The sequence below is a fragment of the Perca fluviatilis genome, chromosome 1 (genome assembly GCF_010015445.1).
Source record: "Perca fluviatilis chromosome 1, GENO_Pfluv_1.0, whole genome shotgun sequence".
NCBI lineage: Eukaryota > Metazoa > Chordata > Actinopteri > Perciformes > Percidae > Perca > Perca fluviatilis.
The window spans coordinates 37,396,498-37,416,879 of NC_053112.1; the positions used below are offsets into that span (position 1 = coordinate 37,396,498).

The 20,382-nt window shown below is 40.0% G+C and overlaps 2 protein-coding genes across 16 annotated transcripts in view; both read right to left on the bottom strand.

Annotated features, from left to right (window-relative positions):
- Positions 1-6,990, bottom strand: part of si:dkey-237i9.8 (platelet endothelial cell adhesion molecule) — a 33,755-nt gene extending 26,765 nt beyond the window's left edge. For 4 of the 12 annotated variants that reach the window (XM_039816766.1, XM_039816742.1, XM_039816725.1 and 1 more), the window contains exons 1-2: positions 6,815-6,990; positions 6,664-6,699 (exon numbers count right to left, since the gene is read on the bottom strand). In XM_039816766.1, coding sequence (XP_039672700.1) covers positions 6,664-6,699; positions 6,815-6,857 — 79 coding nt within the window. In that variant the 5' untranslated portion in view covers positions 6,858-6,990. The remainder of the gene's footprint in view (positions 1-6,663; positions 6,700-6,814) is intronic. The other 8 variants (XM_039816807.1, XM_039816779.1, XM_039816797.1 and 5 more) reach the window with 3 other exon arrangements.
- Positions 6,991-11,138: 4,148 nt separating this feature from the next.
- rptor (regulatory associated protein of MTOR, complex 1) overlaps positions 11,139-20,382 on the bottom strand; it is a 239,582-nt gene continuing 230,338 nt past the window's right edge. For all 4 annotated transcript variants that reach the window (XM_039816705.1, XM_039816691.1, XM_039816698.1 and 1 more), the window contains 4 exons: positions 18,800-18,886; positions 16,215-16,331; positions 15,235-15,364; positions 11,139-12,034 (listed from right to left, as the gene is read on the bottom strand). In XM_039816705.1, the coding sequence (XP_039672639.1) occupies positions 11,966-12,034; positions 15,235-15,364; positions 16,215-16,331; positions 18,800-18,886 (403 nt within the window). In that variant the 3' untranslated portion in view covers positions 11,139-11,965. The remainder of the gene's footprint in view (positions 12,035-15,234; positions 15,365-16,214; positions 16,332-18,799; positions 18,887-20,382) is intronic.

Sequence of the window (20,382 nt, forward strand, 5' to 3'; positions counted from 1 at the left end):
TGGTACATACTTTGTATGCGAATCCCACGGCCATAGTCTCAACCAATGGCCTGCATTCACAGCCATTCCCCATTGCGCGGAGCTCGAGACAGGGATGCCCGCTATCGCCCATGCTATTTGTGATCTCTCTTGAACTGTTAGCCCAGGCCATAAGGCAAAATAAAATCTGTAATGTCCAGATTAAATCCAATAACAAGTCAATATTGTTATTTGCAGATGATATTTTACTGTACATATCTGACCTTGAGGACTCTGTTCCAAAAATCCTTAAGATCTTTAACGAATTTGGCTCAATCTCCAGTTATAAAATCAATTGGAATAAATCTAATCTGCACCTGTTGAACAACAAACAGGTGACATCAGCTATTAGTGAGACAATACCAACCCAAAGCAAAATTACATATTTGGGCATCACCATCCACGCATCGCTACAGCGAGTTGTCCAGGACAACTATGAAACTATACTAAGTAGTATTCAAAGAGATCTGACTAATTGGTCTGTGCTGCCGGCATCGCTACGGTCCAGGATTGCTGTTGTTAAAATGAACATAGTTCCTTGTGTGATCTTCTTAAGTACAATGATCCCCTTACCCCCACCAATAAATTTCTGGAAAAAACTTGATGCCATAATCCGGCAGTATATTTGGAATAGTAAACAACCCAGGCTAAAATACTTTACCTTGCAACGTACCACGAACAAGGGAGGCCTGGCCCTCCCCAACCTTAAAATGTACCATAGAGCCTTTCAGCTACGGGCCCTCAGAGTGTGGCTGGACCCCTCATCTATAGTCCCAATGGTGAGAAATAAAGGAAAACCTTACTAGAAGTCTAAGACTGCAAGACCTTGCCATTGCAGGTGTGTGTCCAAAAAAGTGTATGTTACCTATGGCCCTATTATCACCAACACATTGACCAACTTTAAACAGGTGGAAGAGCAAATTCGCTACACCAATAAGTGGCATTTGAGCACAACATGCACTTAATGTCTGGTAACAAACCTTTTGTTATAACCAGTGGAGTGACAGAGGTATTTACACTCTAGACCAGTTATTCAAAGGTATGTTGAGCTTTGAGGACCTGAGAACTAGCTTTGAGATCCCTAGGACATCCTTTTTCCTTTATCTTTACTTAAGGTCAGCCCTAAAATGTTATGGAGTATCATGGGGAAACAGTCTCGAGACCCACCCAATCATTAAATGGCTTGTTGATTTTCCTGTGAGAGGATTAGTGTCCAGGATTTATGCTAAATTGATGCAAGTATCTGTAGGAAAACTCCCAATGCTAAAGAAATGGGAGCCCTGAGGGTAACGTAATTAATTTGGAGACAGTTTGGGACAACATTTCCCACTGTTCCAAGAACCCAAATCACCAGCAGATCCACTTCAACATATGCCATAGGACATATTGGATACCTCAGAAGAGATACATCTCTAAAGGTATTCCTACTGCCTATTGCACGTTCTGTCAACCTGAACAAATTGGTTCTTGTTCAAGTGTGTTTGTCTGTTCTGTTGTTATTGTTTAAAATGAAAATCTAAATAAAAAATGTATCTTAAAAAAATTTGCTAGTGGCTAATTTTCAACTGTAGTCCTAGTATGCATGTCTTTATGGTGGGAGGAAACCGGAGAACCTGGAAGAAACCCACACAAACAAGGGAAGAACATGCACAGAAAGGCCCTGCCCCGGACCAGGGATCGAACTTTGCAGTGCCTACTTGCTGTGATGGAAGCAGTGCTAACCACCGAGCCACTGTGCTGCCATGATGATTTGTGATTTTCCTGTGGACACATTGAATCTTTTCTTTACCTCTCGATCAAGTCTATTCCTATATTCACCTTGATTCTTTGACACCTGTCCTATACACTAGTCTATATATGTCCCATGTCAGATGATCACAGATGTTTATCCTGAACTAGGCCATTTTGCTGGCATATTTGAAATGACTACAGCTGAAACTTCAATTACAGGTGCCATACAATTGAGTATCTGCTTGGCACTCAGGAAGCTGACCATGGAATTTCATCATACTGGTGACGGCATCCCATCTGGGTGAAAGACTCATGTAAGAAACAATGCTTGACTGTAAAATTAATTGGCAACAGTAATGCCAGCAGATAGAAGGAAGAGCCCATTCTCTCTATATGGAAATTGATCTGATGGAACCAGCTTTGGTGCTTTTTTGGAGCCATTAGAAGTTTGTAAATGAGAGGGAAAGAGTTTCATTGGTAGGTCTCAGGATTTGGCATCCTCAAATCACCTCCCTAAGGGTCTTGGCATGAATAAGCCAAAGAAATCACTGATCTTACTGGTATGACATGTTTAGCTATCGAAGAAAAGAAAGGACAGCCAACCCTTCAGCTACAGAAATGTTGTCTTGCTAACACAATATAAAGTTGGTTCTTTCATTCCTGGCTCCAGCCTCAAGATTTGCTCATTTCCTTTTTAGAACAAAACTTTTGAAAATCTCTATACAGTTCAATCAATCATAGTTTACTTTCAGTACGCTCTTCAATAGACCTTTTTCAGGGCAGACATGTTGACATGTCAGAGTAGGAAAAGCACAGGTGTATTCAAAACCATTACTGATGGCTGCATTCCACTTAGGAGAGGCCCTGGTATTGTGCATGCTGACTCACTGAAATATCTTACTGGGACACTTGATGGAACTGAGCCATCGTTAAAGTTAGCAATTTCAGCTGTGCTTTTCCTACTACGACAAGTCAACATGTCTGCTATGAAAAAGGTCTATTCTCAGCCTAATTGTCTCTGGATTGATTACAGCAGCCGGACTACGTCATTCACTGTGACATGGCCATATGCCAACACTTTGGCAATCACCTGAACTGATCACAAAGCCACGCATCTGTTCAAATGCTCATGTGGTTCGCAGGCACAAACAGGTGGAAAGTAATGAATGATTCATAGGAGATGTTTAGTGTCAGGTGCACAAATGTAGAAGGAGCAACAATTTGTCTTTTTTTAGGAAACACTTAGAAGTAACTTTTAAACGTGACTTTTAAACAGTTTTGTGTCCCACAGTGTAACCGGAGACAGAAAGCATCTGTACACGTACGTCAAGCCTCCCCAGTAGATCACCCATATGGTCGAGTATTAGAGACAACAGGCTGTGTTGTGACTCAGAGGAGGGTGTTGTGGGGCTGTAAATAAACCTGGAAAACAAGAAAATAAAGGGCAGGAAAAGCACTTTGTCAGACAAACTGCCCACCCGGGGGACCTTTCACCATTTTAGAGCCTGCTGAATCTGGCCCACAGCCTGCATCATTCAGCAGGACCTGGCAGCGCTGATGATGACAAAAATCAGGCGTGCAGGGCAGAGATTTGCTGTGGGCTCTCAATACGCCTTGAGTTATGATAGATACATGCTGAGCCAGTGCTGGAAAGTAACCAAGTACATTTACTTGTAAGGCTTTATAATAACCATCACTAATAAATGCTATATTGATAGTTAATTAAACTTGTTTGTTTTTTTTGTATTTTGATTTGATTTATTTAGCATATGTAAAAAAAAACATATACTTACATATACTAAAAATAAGTGAAAAACATATTCAAAGGAAACCCAGAAAACCCTCAAGGGGCTTGGCATGTTGGGTTCCCTAAAATAATTCAACGAAAGTTAGCAGATAGAAAATAAAAGACTATCTTCTTTTATGTTCTTTTACTGTTAACAAAAAAATGTTTACTTAATTATGCCATAATTTATGTTTTTGTAACAGTTTATTATTGCACACACAATATATATTTTTTCTATTATATTAAAGTGCTCATGTGCTTTTTGGCTTTTCCCCCTTTCTTTTATTGTGTTATATATCTTTTTGTGCACGTTATAGGTTTACAAAGTGAAAAAGCCCAAAGTCCCCCCCAAAAGGACTTACCATCTCCAACAGAAAACACTGTTCACAAACTTCTCCAAACAGCTCTACTGTAGTCCAGCCTTTACTTCAGAGACAAACTTGGTCACTTTGTAACACACGTTATAATGTTCGCCTAGCTGCTAGCGTGGCACGCCCTCATACTCTGCTTCTGACTGGCTAGTAGTCCTTACCTAGGTACTGTCAGGGCACGCCCTCATACTCTGCTTCTGACTGGTTAGTAGTCCTTACCTAGGTACTGTCAGGGCACGCCCTCATACTCTGCTTCTGACTGGCTAGTAGTCCTTACCTAGGTACTGTCAGGGAACGCCCTCATACTCTGCAACTGACAAGCTAGCAGTACTTACTGAGCATGTGCGACTCCGAACAAAGATGGAACAGAAGTGAGATGTCTCACTCTGTAGCTAAAACAGAGAGCTCAACACACAGGGTGAAATGAGGAGCTGCAGCAATGTACAGTACAACAAAAATATGGTGTTTTTGGAAAATTAAACCATATAAACCTATTCTGGTAAACTTCTAAACAAAATTATGAACCTGAAAATGAGCATAATATGAGCACTTTAAGTGTTTGTTAAAGTGCCCATATTATGAAAAAATCACTTTTTCTGGGATTTGGGATGTTATTTTGGTGCTTCCACACGCATACAAACTTTGAAAAAAAACATCCATGCTGTTTTGAGTGAGATATGGGCGTCTGAATGGTCCGTGTAATGCTTATCAGTTCAATTTTCTAAGCACAAACAGACATTTGGAAAAACAGAAAAATGGGTTCAAATATCCACTTTTTCATTTTTTTTCGCCTTGACAAATTAAAAAATTGGATCTTTAACCTGTTTTTCCTATTTTCTGTTTTTATCCAGAGGATCAGAAATTTTGAAAATTACAAAATTGCATCTGGGCTCGCTCCAATTATTCAATACTGCATGATATTCTCTCAATTTATTATTATGAAGCTGAAATGAGCATCATATGGGCACTGTAATGATTACTAAATGATTTGAAACCTTTGAGAAATTATTTGTAAACTGTCAATAAACATTATTTAGATGGCTATCATAAAGTTGCAACTGATGATTTTATTAACTTGTGAATGGTTAATAAATACTTTGTATAAAGCATACATACACATTATTTAGGTAGCATTTATCAGTGCACAAATAATACTCTCTCATAGATCACCAATGAAAGATTTAACCGGGCCAATTCATGTTACGTGGTGCTCTAATAACCACTTAATAATCATTAACTCAATATTATAAGCATTAGTTGCAACTATCCAAATAAGGTTTATAGATGTTTACAAAACCCTTATGAACCATTGACAAAGCACTATATCTAAATGTATAAACTCATTATTTTATATCACACAAAACTAATGAAAAACAACAAATTATAACATTGTCGGTTCATTGTTCAACAGTAAAGTAACTATAAACTAAAGTTTAATTCACTATCAATGTACCATTTATATGTTTCCATTTTATGCTGCTACATACTTCTACTACACTACATTTCAGAGGGAAATGTTGCACGTTTTACTCCATTACATCCGTATAACAGCTATGATTACTTTTCAGATTAAGCTTTTACATTCAAAAACATTTGATAAGATTATAAAATGCAACACATGAATACAGATTAAACCAGTTGTTCCCTTACAAAAAAGCAGTATCTATGAGTTATCAGTTCAAAAGTGATTTCCCCTTTAAACCTCTCAGATGGTTTCATTTAGACAACTGTTCGAGGCCCAAAGAAGTCAAATTATCCAATATTTCATTAAAAAAAAGCAAAGATTAGAGAAATATCTAAAAAATTAAAACAGATTTGTGTAGCCGACTTTGTTTTTTCTTCTCTCCCTTCCCATTAACTATCTCACGACACCTCAGATTTATCTCGTGGCCCTTTGGAGGGGCCTCACCCCTAGGTTGGAAACCACTGCACAAAACTACAGAACTGTGTATAAAGTAGCTAAAGTTAGCTCCACCAGTTACAACAATAAGATGCTGCTTACATATTGATGCACTAGTGTTAAAAATCTAATAATGTCATATACAAAAATACATCAGTCACAGGGACATTGAATTCTTCTGCAGAACAAGTACTTTTACTTTTGATACTGTAAGTACATTTCACTGATACTTATGTACTTAAGAATTTAAATGCAGGGCCTTTACTTGAAATTAAGTATTTTTGTATTGGAGTATTGATACGTTTACTCAAAATCTAAGCAGTAAGCACTCCTACTATGAGTAAAGATTTATTTTTTCTATATATTTTCTAATACAGTATATGTTTTCAGAAAACAAATAACGGTCTTTCTGCAAGTCTGGATCTTGGCCTCGGCTTGGACAATGCCTCCATCTCTACTACAACCGATCGGGGCTGACTCATGCCTTCCATCACCAACCAACTCTAGAGGGAGGGGTGTGACACTGCTCACAAACATGTTCCCAACGCTTCCTCCCACAGCTTTTCCACCAGTACCACACACCAGCGATCAGAAAGCTCTGATAACAAACAGGACTGTTTCCACTAACTGACCATGTGTCTCTCTTGGCTTTGGGAGTGCTCTTCAGTGGGTGGCAACTTACTGAAAAGTCTTCCAACTCAAAAGCTCAGTCCATATGGAAAGAAAAAGCAATGATGCTCCATAAACACTGGGCCCTTTTTAACTCCACCTTGTGCTCCAAGCAATGACAATTATGTGGAAGATTTCCAAGTAAGCGTTCTCTATGTAAAATGTAATTTATCTTAGATTATACTTACATCGATCTGCGTTCACCGTTCTCCCTGCATGGAAGTCTTGGAGTAAGATAAGAAAGTAAAGCACCAGGTTAGAGACAAATCTTATAAACCGCCTCCACAAAAAAAGCAATCCAGAGAGTTCCTAAAGAAGAAGATAGGTCAGAGGTCTTACAGCTGGACAGGAGCGTGGAGGTGAGCAGTAGTAGGGGGCCCATCCTGTGTCAGGAACACTGAGGCTCCCAATGCTGCTGGCTGTCCTGGGGGTTAACTGACTTGTGACTATGCTGGCTGTGAGATCTGACTGTGGTGGGCGGGAGCGGACACTAAGGTGGTGCTCTACCTCAGCCACTCAGTGGTCAGCCAGCGGTGGCGGTTATCAACCCGAGCAGCCGTCGGCTTGGCTTAATTTGCCAGGAAGTGAATGTTGTTTCCTCAGGATGTTCATGCCGCCCGGCTCTTTGCTGTTGTGGAATGTTCTCCTCTGGTCTCCTTCGTGTGTGTGTGTGTGTGTGTGTGTAAGTAAAGGTAGTCACAATACTGTTGTACTGATTGGGGTGCAGTAGTGCGGCCCTTGAACTCTGACCTCGGCTGGCAGAGCCGCAGGTAGAGACATGACGCTAAATATGATTTGTGTAGCAAAGCCCATTTCCTGAAGGGAAGAGAACAGTTTAGCTCAGCTACTGAAAAGTGCTTTTCACAGACAAAAATCTCAGCCTGGCTCTTACCGGACACAGGTAGGTGGAGCCACTGTCTCTGGGTACATGTACTTCGCATCAGAACGGGCTCAGGCGAGCCCCTGGTGAACTACCAGAACAGTCAATTTGGAGTTGAAAAAGGAGGTTGCGCTTCAATAATGGAGATTCTCGGTGGAGTGCTAAACCCAAAATCTAAATCTAGGCATGTTCCTCAGTACATTTTGAAATAAAACTAACTGTAGTTAAATAAAATGTAATTCAAATGAGTTGACGTTTCATTGGAATGCATTGAATTGTAATTGTGTATTACATTACTTACAATTTGTTGGATAATGTATATATTTAACTCTATTATTTATGATGTATTTGGTAAATATTGAAGACAAGGTGTGACACTTTATTGCAAATTTCTGGCAGGTGGATTTTTGAAAAGTAATCGGTTTTAATACCAGCTGTGCATTTGCAAATTGAACAGCATGTTAAATGACTCCGACCCCAATATTAGTGTTAGAGTGTTGAGGTAGGGTGCAGTTATAGTACATACATCATGTTACATTTCAGACTAATCCATATCCACTAGACGTAGTGCTTTATGTGCCGTTTCACTTCTTTTACATGACAAAGTCAATTTAATATTCATAAGCACTACTCAGTTGTATAATGTCTTCCGTGGCTGTGGATGAGAGGTGTTATTAGGGTTAGTCTGAAAGAAGGACATCACCAGTTTAGGGATAAAAGTCAGGATATTTTGGCCTCTATGCAATACCAACCCTTTAACATTGGTATTATATATATATATATATATATATATATATATATATATATATATATATATATATATATATATATATATATATATATATATCGTCTTAATCAAAAACAAATGAAAAGCAATTAAAACACATTAAAATCAACACAAATTTAAAGGTCCAGTGTTCAGCTGTTGATTATCAAATTCTGTGTTGCCCGTTCACAAACTTGCCATTTTTCTTGAATATTTACCTCCACCATCAATTCCAAGTATTCCTTTTGGCTTGAAATTTTACATTTGCATGAACTGGGGTAGACGCTCCATATTCATGCTACATCTTGAAATACGTTAGCTGGTAAGGGACATACAGGACGTACTGCTCCACCTTTCACGTTTTCTCTGCCACATGATAAACTCACAGGTGCTGCTAATGCTGCTAATGGGTATCGTAGCTTCCCGGCCCCGGCAAGTTTGAAGAAGTTAACATGGAGGACCACACGTATTCAAAATCCAAATGTCAGGAACAGGAGTCTTCTTCTTCGCCCAGAAAAAGTAAAAGGAGATTGAAAAGAGCAAGAGACCAGCGTCATCAGAAAAAAGCGTGAAGTCTACCCTAGCTGTAATACGTACTTTGAACTAACCCTAACCGCGCGAGAGTCGATTGTGAAATATGATCTTAAAGCTAGATGGGAGAAATTCCCACACATTGGACCTTTAAAATACCCAGTTAAATGCCTTGTCATTATTTGATATTTAAATTAAATATATAAAGACATTAAATAAGGTGTACTTGATTGTTCCCAATAGAGGCTTCAAGACCGCATCAAATTCAGTGTTGAAGAAAGAAAAGAACTGAGCTTAGAGCACTGATACAGCTAGACAATATGATCACCAAAAGTGGTCGAGATTACGATTATTATAATGTGGACCAAAGACTAGAGCATACTATAGTTTCAAATGTCAGAAACAGACAGAATCCGGTGTAGTATTTGGTTTATTTCATTGATTTCATCTCCTGTCTTATAAACCCAGTCAGCAAAGCAGTCTGAAGTCACAGAGAGAAACCTGATTGTTTGCATTTTTCCTTTACTACTTTGTTGAAGTCTCTTGTTTTTTTTTTCCAGATCTAAAATCTTAAAAGTGGAAGCAGGATACTTAGAAATAAATGTGATTCGGAGCCAAAACACACGTTGAGTTGAGTGGGTGAAGCAGGGCTCCATGATGGGGTTGGGGGGGGACCAATGGGGCGACTGCAACGGCAGCCGCTTATGCAGACTGTGTGGTGTGTGTTCCCAGTTCACTTCCAGTCCACGAGCCCAGTCCTTCTGCGGGACAAATCGAAGCTCGGGACAACTGATGCAGAGGGGAGAGGTGGGCGTGGCAGGAAAGAAAGCGAGGAGGGGAGGGGGCAGCTGTTGGGGTACGTTGGCGATGAAAAGGGGGCATTGGCAAGAAGATTTAAGTGCAGTGAGAGTGTGTGTCTGTGTGTGTGTGAGAGAGAGGGTAAGGCTGTCCCCACGTTTTCCCCCTCCACCTCAGAGGCTAAGGCAAACATACAGAAGAGGATTAGGGCCGCATGTGACAATTGTATTTGAATTCTGAGTTTAAAGTCAGAATTCCGACTGTTTTTCTTTTAAAGTCAAATTTTTTTTAAAGTCAAAACTATATATATATATATATATATATATATATATATATATATATATATATATATATATATATATATATATATAAAAACTCAGAACTCAAATAAATGTTTTCACATGTGGTCCTAATACTCTTCCCTACAAACAAAATGCCAGCAGAATAAAAACATAAAATTACAAAACAGAAAAAGAGAAAAAAAAGATTTAAAAAAAACGACATAAGCAAAGGCTGCAGCCCCAGAGAAGAGGCACCTTGATGGTGAGACAGCACAAAAAACACAACTGCTATAGCCCCCGTTCTAATAAAAGAGGCATCTTTACCAAACAGCACCACAATGACATTTACGTCAATCTCTGGTGTGACCATGCACCCGCACCTATCCATTACGCTGCAGACACGGGGGGGGGGGGGCTCATGATATACCTGAGCGAGATTTCGGACGACACAGTGAGCATGTACAGAGTTAAAGAAGTGTGACAGCTCTGATGCCACCCATGAACACGCAACTTACTTTATGCCTCCAACTTTGTGAAAACAAAAATCAAACAAGCCTGGCAGTAAAATCAAAACTCAAAGACGGAGGAAAAAAATTAAAAATAAAATAAACAAAGCTTACAGAAAATGAAAGATGGTCCAAACAGTGACCCCTGGTGTGATGAGTCCCATAACCTAAAAGTTCTGGAAACCTACAGTGGTGTGTGCTCAAAGGTTGCCTTGCCCTCACTGTGGGTTAGATAAACAGCCAGGGTCAACTTTGACTTATGAAGCCAGAAAAAGATAGACTGACACAGGTTTTTAGGACCAGTGTGCTTCTCTGGAGAAGGTCAACAGAGTATTTGCAGAACCTTTTTCTTTTTTTTTTTTTTCCTTGCTATCTTTTGATTCCACATGGGGAGGATTTGGACATATTGATTGGCAGAAAGTTTAGTCAATTACAGGAAAATCAATTTAACTGATATCTTTCCGGTCACTGGTGTGAGCAGATGGTGCAATAACGCACCCATCTGGCTCTCTTAAGTATATAAAAAGTGTTTTTTATTGCTATACTGTGGCCCCTTTGGATGCCTCGGGGCGAGTTCTGGGCGAGTACAACTGTCTGAAGCTATTGATGCTGCTATCACCTTTGGAACTGAAGCGCTACTTTCAGTCAGAAACGTCAGGGGAGGAGCTTGAGGCTGAATCAGGTCAAGTTTTTTTATTGCTCTGGAGGGCAAGGGGGCAGGCACCGCGGGCTCCATGGAGGACGTGGTGCTAAGGTTTTACCAACGCAGCCCTCCTCTCACTGTGCTAGACAGAAGTGGATGTATCATCCTAGGGGCAATGGAGGGTTTCCCTTTTTTTTCTTCTTTTTACAGGCGATATGTTAAAAAACATATAAACCAACAATTAAACCAACACCACCCCCCCCCGCATTGTAAATGGGACTATGTTTGGCACGCTGGGGTCAAGCAGGTGAAGCAGGAAGGAGAGTTCTAGCATGGGAGCAGGCATCAGTTAAAGTCCAAGGCTATGAAGGCCCACTGTGGGGCACACATCTGTGCTATAACCCACCCACACACACACACACACACACCATGTCGACACGTCAAGCCAGAATGAGCACATCTCTGGGTCCGTCCCCTACAAACGTCTTGCCAGCAGAGCAGCAGAGCAGCCAAACTCAGAGTCCTTTGGCTGTGAGACGCCTGGTAAAATGAGTTCAGAACACACGGGGGGTCCAGCGGAGGGCCAGTCTGTGTTTTCTGCACCAGTGAATGTGTTTTTAACAGTGTGTGTTGTCCTCTGTGCCCCCTCCCCCCCCCCCCACCCCCCAGGTTGGTGGGGGTCACAGTTGGTTCACGTAGTGATGCTCGCTGCGTGGCGAGGGCGAGCCCCCTGGTCACCGGTGGGTACCACTTCTTTTAAAATAGAACCTCTAATCTTCTGTATATGCTATTTTAAATATCACACACTCCTCAGCACAGCCAAGTCTACAATCATTAGCTTCATAATAAGAATATCAATGAACAGTGAGAATAATAATAATAATAATAATAATAATAATAATATATCGTCGTCCGTAGCAGTCAAGCTTTTGTCAGCAGCCATCACTAGAACATTCAGGGTGGTAATTGCATATGTACAAAACAAAGACGTCATTTACACCCCGGGGCTCTGGGCTCGGGTTCAGAAGTCATATGTGGGGGATTTGGAGTTGGGGGGCGGGGGGGCGGTGATGAATGCTGGTGTGTTATCTGAGCCTCTTCTCTGCTGAATAGATGGACATGTAGTAGTCGTTGCTGCCTACCGCCAGGTGGGGCTGCAGGGAGACAAAGAGAGAAGGCAGTTCAGACTTGTTTAGTACTTACTTCTTGTTTATTACAGCTTTTTTGAAATACTGATAACAGCTGCCTGATAGGGCTGCACCATAAGAGGCAAATATGCAATATCTGATACCATTGTTGAATATCGCAATAACAATATAACCTGCAATAAATCAACAGATATTGAAGTGTATTCAGTTCCGCACTTCTGCAGCTTTCAGTGTTCTGCTCAAATACAACAAATTGCTTGTTTGAAATAATTTCAAACAAACATTCTTTTGTTGAACAAATTGAACATTAAATTGAATATAAAAGGCAAAACTAAAACAAGAATGACATTTTAGTTTTCTACTGATATTTTCTTTCAACTAACACAAAAAATCTGGAAGTCTTTCACACTATGTCGCAGCCTTTCGCGATGCGTTTATTGCCCCAGTTGCTATCGTGATGACGATAAAAAAACGCTTTATTGTGCAGCCCTGCTGCTGAAAAAGAGGGTGATGAGAGCAAAGTAAACAAATAGATGAGCCAAAGAGGCATGAAAAGCTGTGCAGAGCTGAGGGGAACTTCAGCGTTGGGTGATAATACCCTGTCACATTACACACAAAGGTTTGTGCCATTGTTTATAAAAAAATATGGAGGTGTGCTAGGGCTGCACAATATATCGTTTTATATATTTATTTATAGTCATCACAATGCCAACTGGTGCAATAAACACATCGTGAAATACACTCAGATTTTTGTGATGGTTGAAGGAAATATCAGTAGAAAACTGCACGTTATAATGTATCCGTCATTCTTTTTTAGTGGTGCCTTTTACGTTCAATTCAATGATCAATGTGTTCAATAAAAGAATATTAGAAATTAGGGATGCACAGAATATTCGGCCACCGAAAATTTTCGGCCGAAAATGGCCCAAAAGGGCATTTTCGGTTTTCGGCCGAAATACCTTTATCACCGAAACAATACGGCCAAAAATGTTGTGATGACGCAAACAGAAAACGCGACCTGCACGTGTGTCAGTACCCGATCCGTTCCACCTGCAAAGCATCTCCTAGGTAAAGAGGTTGAGACGGACCACGGAGTGAAAACAATGAAAAGTGCTCTTAGAGTCTGTCAGCACACGTTTCAGTGAGATCTGTTCGGATCCTCTGCTCTTCATCACGACTGTACTTGATCCGCGTTATAAAGACCATTACTTGGATGCGGAAATAAAGCAGGGCGCACGAGAAATGATCCAGGCCGCGATGGATGCGGAGAACCCGCGTGGAGACGGAGACGGAGCGGTGACCAGCGCAGGAGGAGATCAGAGCGCAGAAAAAAAAGACTTGTCTCGCTGCACCAGATGAGGGGCATGCACCCTCGTTGTCTGATATGTTCAGTGAAATCCTGCAAGAAAGTGCCTCAATTATTAATAATAATAATAATAATAACAATAGGTAAGCTATTCTGTTCTTAGGCTACTGTATACTGTATGTGACTATCAGATTGTAGCCATATTTCTGCTAGATATTTTTTTAATTAAACTTTAATATTAATTTATACAATTGCAATGCCTTGATTTTAGTAAAGTTAGTACACAGTCATAGCCATAAATGCAATGGTACTAATAATTGGCTTAATTTCTTTCGGTGTTTCGGTTTCGGTTTTCGGTCTTGGTTTCCTCTTTTTTCGGTTTTCGGTTTCGGCCAAGAATTTTCGTTTCGGTGCATCACTATTAGAAATGATTTCATTTTATTTGTTTTAGTGAAAATTGATTGTTCTAATTACATCACTTCACAGAAGCTTATTCACCTGGGTCTAACATTGGGGGAGAGTTAGCATGAGTGGGTAGCCGCTGAATAGCTTAGCGGAGGCAATCGGATCGATCTAATCATTACCTACTAATACGAATCAAAGGTCTACACTAGTATATATAGGTTATGCACTCATAAAACGATGGATTGATAAGTTTGATAAGTACACCAGAAGTTTATGTAAATAACACTTGCCTGCTGGCTTCTGCTCTCTGCTGTTGTTGTTGCTGCGTAAGACGAGTGCTTAGGGACATCTACAAATTACAACAATCAAAAAAAGTAAGTGCTGTAGTATAACTAGCAGGAGACAAGTAATAATTGAGGTAAGTTTGGAGACATTACCTTATTTAATCATTAAATTAATAAATATTTTTGTTGCATCTCTTTTCGGTGTTGTAATTTGTAGACGGCCCTAAGCACTCTTACTGCCCGGTAGTAACAGCAGCAGCAGCAGCAGAGAGCATAAGCCAGCAGGCAAGTGTTATTTACATAAACTTCTGGTGTACTTACAAATTTTACAATCCATCGTTTTATGAGTGCATAACCTATTTGTACTACTGTAGACGTTTGGTATCATTTCGGGCATTATTAGTGGGGTAATGTTAAGAGACACTTCGGATCCATTAGCCTCTGCGCTAAGCTATTCAGCTGATAACGCTACGCTACGCTAACGCTCCCAATGTTAGACCCAGGTGAAAAAAGCTTCTGGGGGGGTGTTTGGCTCGAGGTCATGGTGCAAAGGACCCTAGGGTGAAATTACTCCGAACCATCACTTTAAATTCAACAAGCACTTTGTTGTATTTTAGCAGAACACTGAAAGCAGCAGAAACGCAGAGCTGAGTACAGTTAACTATCCGTTTATTTATCGCCATTAATATCGTTATCGCGATATTCAATAACTGTATCGGATATTGCATATCATATATCGTGCCGCCTTAACAAGCGCAGCTTTAAACGCTATCACCTCACTTAGTGTTTCCTTATACTTATTCTGCTCTACATCTCAGAAGGAAAGGTTGCACTTTTGACCCTATTCCATTTATATGACAGCTATACTGCTGGTACTTCAGTAAGTAAGTTACATTAATTTATAGAGCGCTTATCACAGATATTAATCACAAAGTGCTTTACATAAAACATACAAGATGATGCATATTAAAAAAACAATACACAATTAAAATGACATAGTAATACATACAAAATAAAGTGCAGGCAGGTCAACTGAAAGCCTGTTTAAAAGTTTTTAGAACACAACATCAATTTGAAAAATGTAATGCGGTATTATAATAAATGACACTAAACTCACAAACTCCACAGAATGTAGAGCCATTGTGAAATGTCTGATAACTACTGGCCCAGATGAATACTGCTGTGGTGTGTGAACACAAGTGTTGGGTTACCCAGTGAGGATGGAAGGCCAGGCAGCTGATGGCCCCGATCCTTTGTCCCATGAAGCCGTCATAATACTTGATGTTGCTGATCACATCGCCGTTAGCGTTGTAGACCGCTATGAACTGGTTCATCGACCCGCTGGAGAGCAGAGGATAAGAGAGAGAGAGAGAGAGAGAGAGTCATATTGCGAGTTGTATGTTTTAAAAAATTAAAATTGTTAAATCACAAAAAAAATCCAACGCAGTGTGTACTGTCGTTGTTGTTCGTCAAGCCAAGTAAATACATAAAGAGCGATATTTTCCTCTTCTGATTTAGACAAATGGAACAAAGTTCCGAGGACAGAAAAAGGAAGAATGACCGGATCTGACGTTAACTGTGTGGACACTAGGTGAACTTTTTCTTGGCTGGGACCGGCATCTACACAAAGATTTCTAAACGAGTGATGCTGAAATCCTTCGGTCCTATTTCTACTGTTATTCTCACTTGTTATAGGTCAATGTGTATTGCATTTATCTATTAAACCAATGCTTAGACTGATTGACTAAATGTCTTGGGACCGCTTAGGTAGGGTTAGCGTAGTTATCGTCTCGCGTTGCCAGACCTTCCTCCACAGCGTTGCGGAGGAGGGTCTGGCTAGTCCACAAAGCATTCCTGGATGGGAGAAAAACGTGCTCTGGTTTATTGGCATTTCTTTAAACCAATCACAATCGTCTTGGGCGGCGCTAAGCTCCGGACAGAGCAACGGTGCCGCTGCAAAATAGTCTCGGAAGGAACTTGTTTTGGTGGAACATGTGGAGGTTCAAAAGTAGTAGTTTAGTAGTATTTTCCTTTTTCATCCAAATATTATGACAGGATTTATAATGTGCAAGCTTCAAATAGCTTACCAGGGTGTCCAATTTCACATATGTGCATTATGTCTTATGATTGTACTTTTTTGTCTTTTAACTATTGTGGATAAAATTGAACATGAACCTGAAAGAGAACTCACCAGGCAAACAAGTTGGCCTGTGGGTGGATGTCCAGGGCTGTTAACCCCTTCACTGTCTGCAGCACGTTGATGGAGTCCGGTGAGCGCGGTTCAAAGAATCGAACGTCTCCGTTAACACTGGTGGGAAAAGTCAAAGTCAGTACAGGCAAAATAAATGTGTCATTGTGTCACGAAAAAAACTCAGCTCCACTCTGGATACGTTAAGAAGGTTCAGGAGACTTTGTTGACTTACACAGAAGCATTTCATGAAATCTCGATCAAGGAGAATTTAGGATCAAACAGAACAGTTTAACCAGAGTGCCATCCCAAATTCTGAAATTCCTGTCTTCTTGAAGGTGTATTTAAACGTCATGCTGAAGGTGTCACGTTCGGTTGAACCGTTAATGTAAAAAAAAAATAAAAATAAAGGGTAGGGCCGTCAAAACTAACGCGCTAATAACGGGTTAACGCAAATTCCTTTTAACGCCACTCATTTATTTAACGCGCGATTAACGCACCGACGTTCTGAACGGGAGTGGATGGCTAGCAGAAACAAAGCTCCTTGAGCAGAAATGGATAAAGAAAAGGCTCTTCTGAATGGGAAGTTCACTTTCAAAGCCCTTCCAGTTAGATATCTCCATAAGAGGCACCAGTGCAGTGCCCGTTCAAAACATGCCTGTTTGGAATGAGGCCAATTGCTTGGCCTCCTGTATTGCTGCTTGTACAGTAGCTTTCCCCAGAACCATTGTATACTATACTGTATATACACTTAATAACCCACCTGTAGGCCTATACTACTGACATACTGTGTACGTGTACTTCAGAGGAAAACATAAATGTACCTGAAACAATGTTGCAGATACAGATTCTACTCACAAAATACCACCTTCAAAATATGACGCATTGAACTATCCAGCATTATATTAGCCCCTTAACGCCGACTGTCACTAATTTGCATCAAACCCCTTCCATTTCGACTGCAGGCGAGATAGCGTGTGTATTCCCCCAATTCGGTTTGTTTACATTCGATACATACCTAGGAACCTTTTGCACGAACTGGTTTCTCGTAGAACCGGTTGGAGTGGGAACTACATCCAGTTCACGGAAGCAAAATTAACCCTAACCCTAACCCTAAAAAGACTACTGTCAATGTTAGGGAGTAGGAGAGTGTTTTCTTTCTTGTTGTTGTCAAGATTCATTTATTTGTCAATTACTTGAAAATGTGTTTTATAAATTTTACCATTTTGTAAAGAATTTTACTATAAATGCCTGTTGTCGCTAATTTGCATCATACCTAAATGTATATCTATTCTATATGCTATAGACAAATTAACAATCTCAACTTAATTTAGCATCAGCTTGGAGCCAGGAACACACATAATAAAGTTCTTATATAATTGTGAATAAATTCAGGCGTCAAGGGGTTAGAGTCGAAAATCTCAACGTTGAATCACAGTGTGCTGAGTGATAGTGCCTCTAAACTAAACATTTGAAAGCAGAACTTGCACTGTGCGGTTACAGGTGGTTTTATATGGCATAAGTAAAGCACCTCCTGAATGTGTTTTTTGTTAAAAAAAAAAAAATCTTTATGAATCTCAACCTCTGTTGCAAGTTTAATCGGTCGCGGTTCAGCTGCGGCTCATGTAGAGATTCAACATGTCTGCTTTTTCCGTGTAGCAGTCACACATCGTGGCAGTTTTAGGCGACGTGACCCAGGCGGTAGAAGTAGGGAACCCGGCTGAGCGGCGCGCAGAACGGCCGGAGAAATGTGCGCAACAAAACAACGTGCTGGAGAGCCCCAGCAGAACCTGGGGACACAGGTTGCGGCGCGGCTCAATCAGTCGCATCTAGAGATTCAGCGTGTCCCCCATTTCATCATTTGCATGTAGGGTAGATAGCAATGACTTTTTGGCGGATGATCAGTTTTTGGCAAGACACCTGTAGCCCGTGAACCGCAATCAATGAGTCGTGTAGGGATTCAGCAACTCCCCGCCCCCGCTGCTGTGCTGAACATGTGTGGGGACACAGAGATATCCCGATTTATAGAAAGATGTACTGTCGATGTGAACTGAGTTACCAACCAAGTAGAATACCACTTGAGCATTAAAAACTTGAAAAATATCCCTTTTAAAGTACATTTACAACAGATAAAAAAAAGTGTGACTATTCCCGAGTTAACTATGGACAATCCTGCGATTAACATTTTAATCGATTGACAGCTCAAAAAAAATAAATAAATAAATAAATATATTTTATATATATATAAATATATATATATATATATATATATATATATATATATATATATATATATATATATATATTGCAGGGGCTGTAAACACATGTGCTTACCTAAATCATGACAGACTGAAAACAATGTCAGCCTGACCATATTGCAGGGACATTACGTGTCCCTTCATCTGCCGGGACACAGAGTAGAACTACTCCTCTTCCTGAGACAGGTTATATGACCTGCTGCTGTGATGTCGGACACTGACCTGAATGAGATCGGGGTACCACTGTCTCAACTCGCACAGCATGAGTACGCAAGCTGACAAATTCTACCACAGTTTGTGTGATTTGTAACCGACCGAGGCAGAGCGTACCTGACACTGATAATGTGTCCGTCCGTCTCCTTCTGTAGATGAGCTTTGACCACCCAGGCTCCGTGCTCCCTGTAGGTCATCACCCGACTGCAGAAACACACAACACACACACAACCAATGTCAGCTGAGGGAGCGTTAAACAGTGACAGGAAACACAGAAAAATAACACCAGAGCTGTGAGACTGAACATCAGCAGCTCCTGTACGCCCAAAGCCTAAAAAGCAGATATATGACCATTAGAAAGCCAAAGTAGGGTGTTGATATTTTTAAGGGCAAACTTAATACCTACCTTTTCAGTCAGGTATTTTAATAAACAACTTATTTATCTACTTATGGTCTATTTTTCATTTATTTATACGTGGTTTGTTTTAGTAGTAGTTTTATTAGTTGTTTTTATTCTACTTATTTATGTATATGTATTTTATGGATTGTTTTTAACAATCTACAGGTTATGTACTTATTAGCCACTGTTTAGAGCTTTTATTTATTAAAAAATGTTTAAGTATCTTTTGGTTTTTAAGTGTCATGCCTCTAGTGCAGTGTTTCTCAAATGGGGGTACGTGTCCCCCTAGGGGTACTTGATTGATTGATTGATTGATGAAAGGATGCATCATAAAACATTCAATATGTGGGGAAAAACATAGGAACAACGGGGCACCCACACTTGTAGATTGGTTCAATGTGATGCACAAAATGGTTGTCATGGAAAAGTTGACATTTGCTCTAAGACTCAAGATGGACGTATTTGATGAATGTCGGAAAGGATGGATTGATTTTATTAGCCACAGACATTAGATCAGATGTGATGTATTAAAGGGATATTTACTGTAACATAACCCACATGGTTTCTTTGCCACACACCTTTTTCTCTTGCTTGCTTTTTTCTTCTTTGTATGATTAACTTAAACTGCATTGTTTTAATTGTTTAAAACAATATACAGAAATATCTACAGAAAGAGTCAAATGTATGATAATCTGTACATTTTGACTTGATAGTTCAATAAAAACTATCTATAAAAAGAAAAAGGAAAAAAGAAAAACAGTATTATTACATTATTGTTGTTATTTTTGTTTTTGCTGTGAGGAGCAGATGAACCAATGATAATTATTATTTTAGGACACACAAAGTAACTATGGCTTAAAGTGGAGGACTGGAATCTTCTGGATAGATTTATTGAAGTTTTATTTTGGAATAATGGAGTCTGTGTATTATTTTAAACTGATTTGAACAGTGTCTAGCATTGTTTGAACTTTAAAAAAAACAAGATCCAGTAAAAAGAAACCAGCATTCTGAAATACAAAAGCCTGTCTCTTTCTGCTGTAATATGCAATACAAGTGAAGAGCCACTGGGTGGCATCATGGGACCATGACTGAGAAAAGTCTCTTGGAGAGACTGCATTAGAGCTGAAAACAAAACCCCTACAATCATCTTTTTTTTTTTTTTAGGACAGAGCTGTACCTAAATACCCACTACCCATAATGCACTTTATTAAACTTGGTCAGATATATCCTGACTACAGGCGTGACAGGAAGTGCATTTGATCTCCCTCCCTACACCGTTTTTTTCAGCCTGGACCCTATG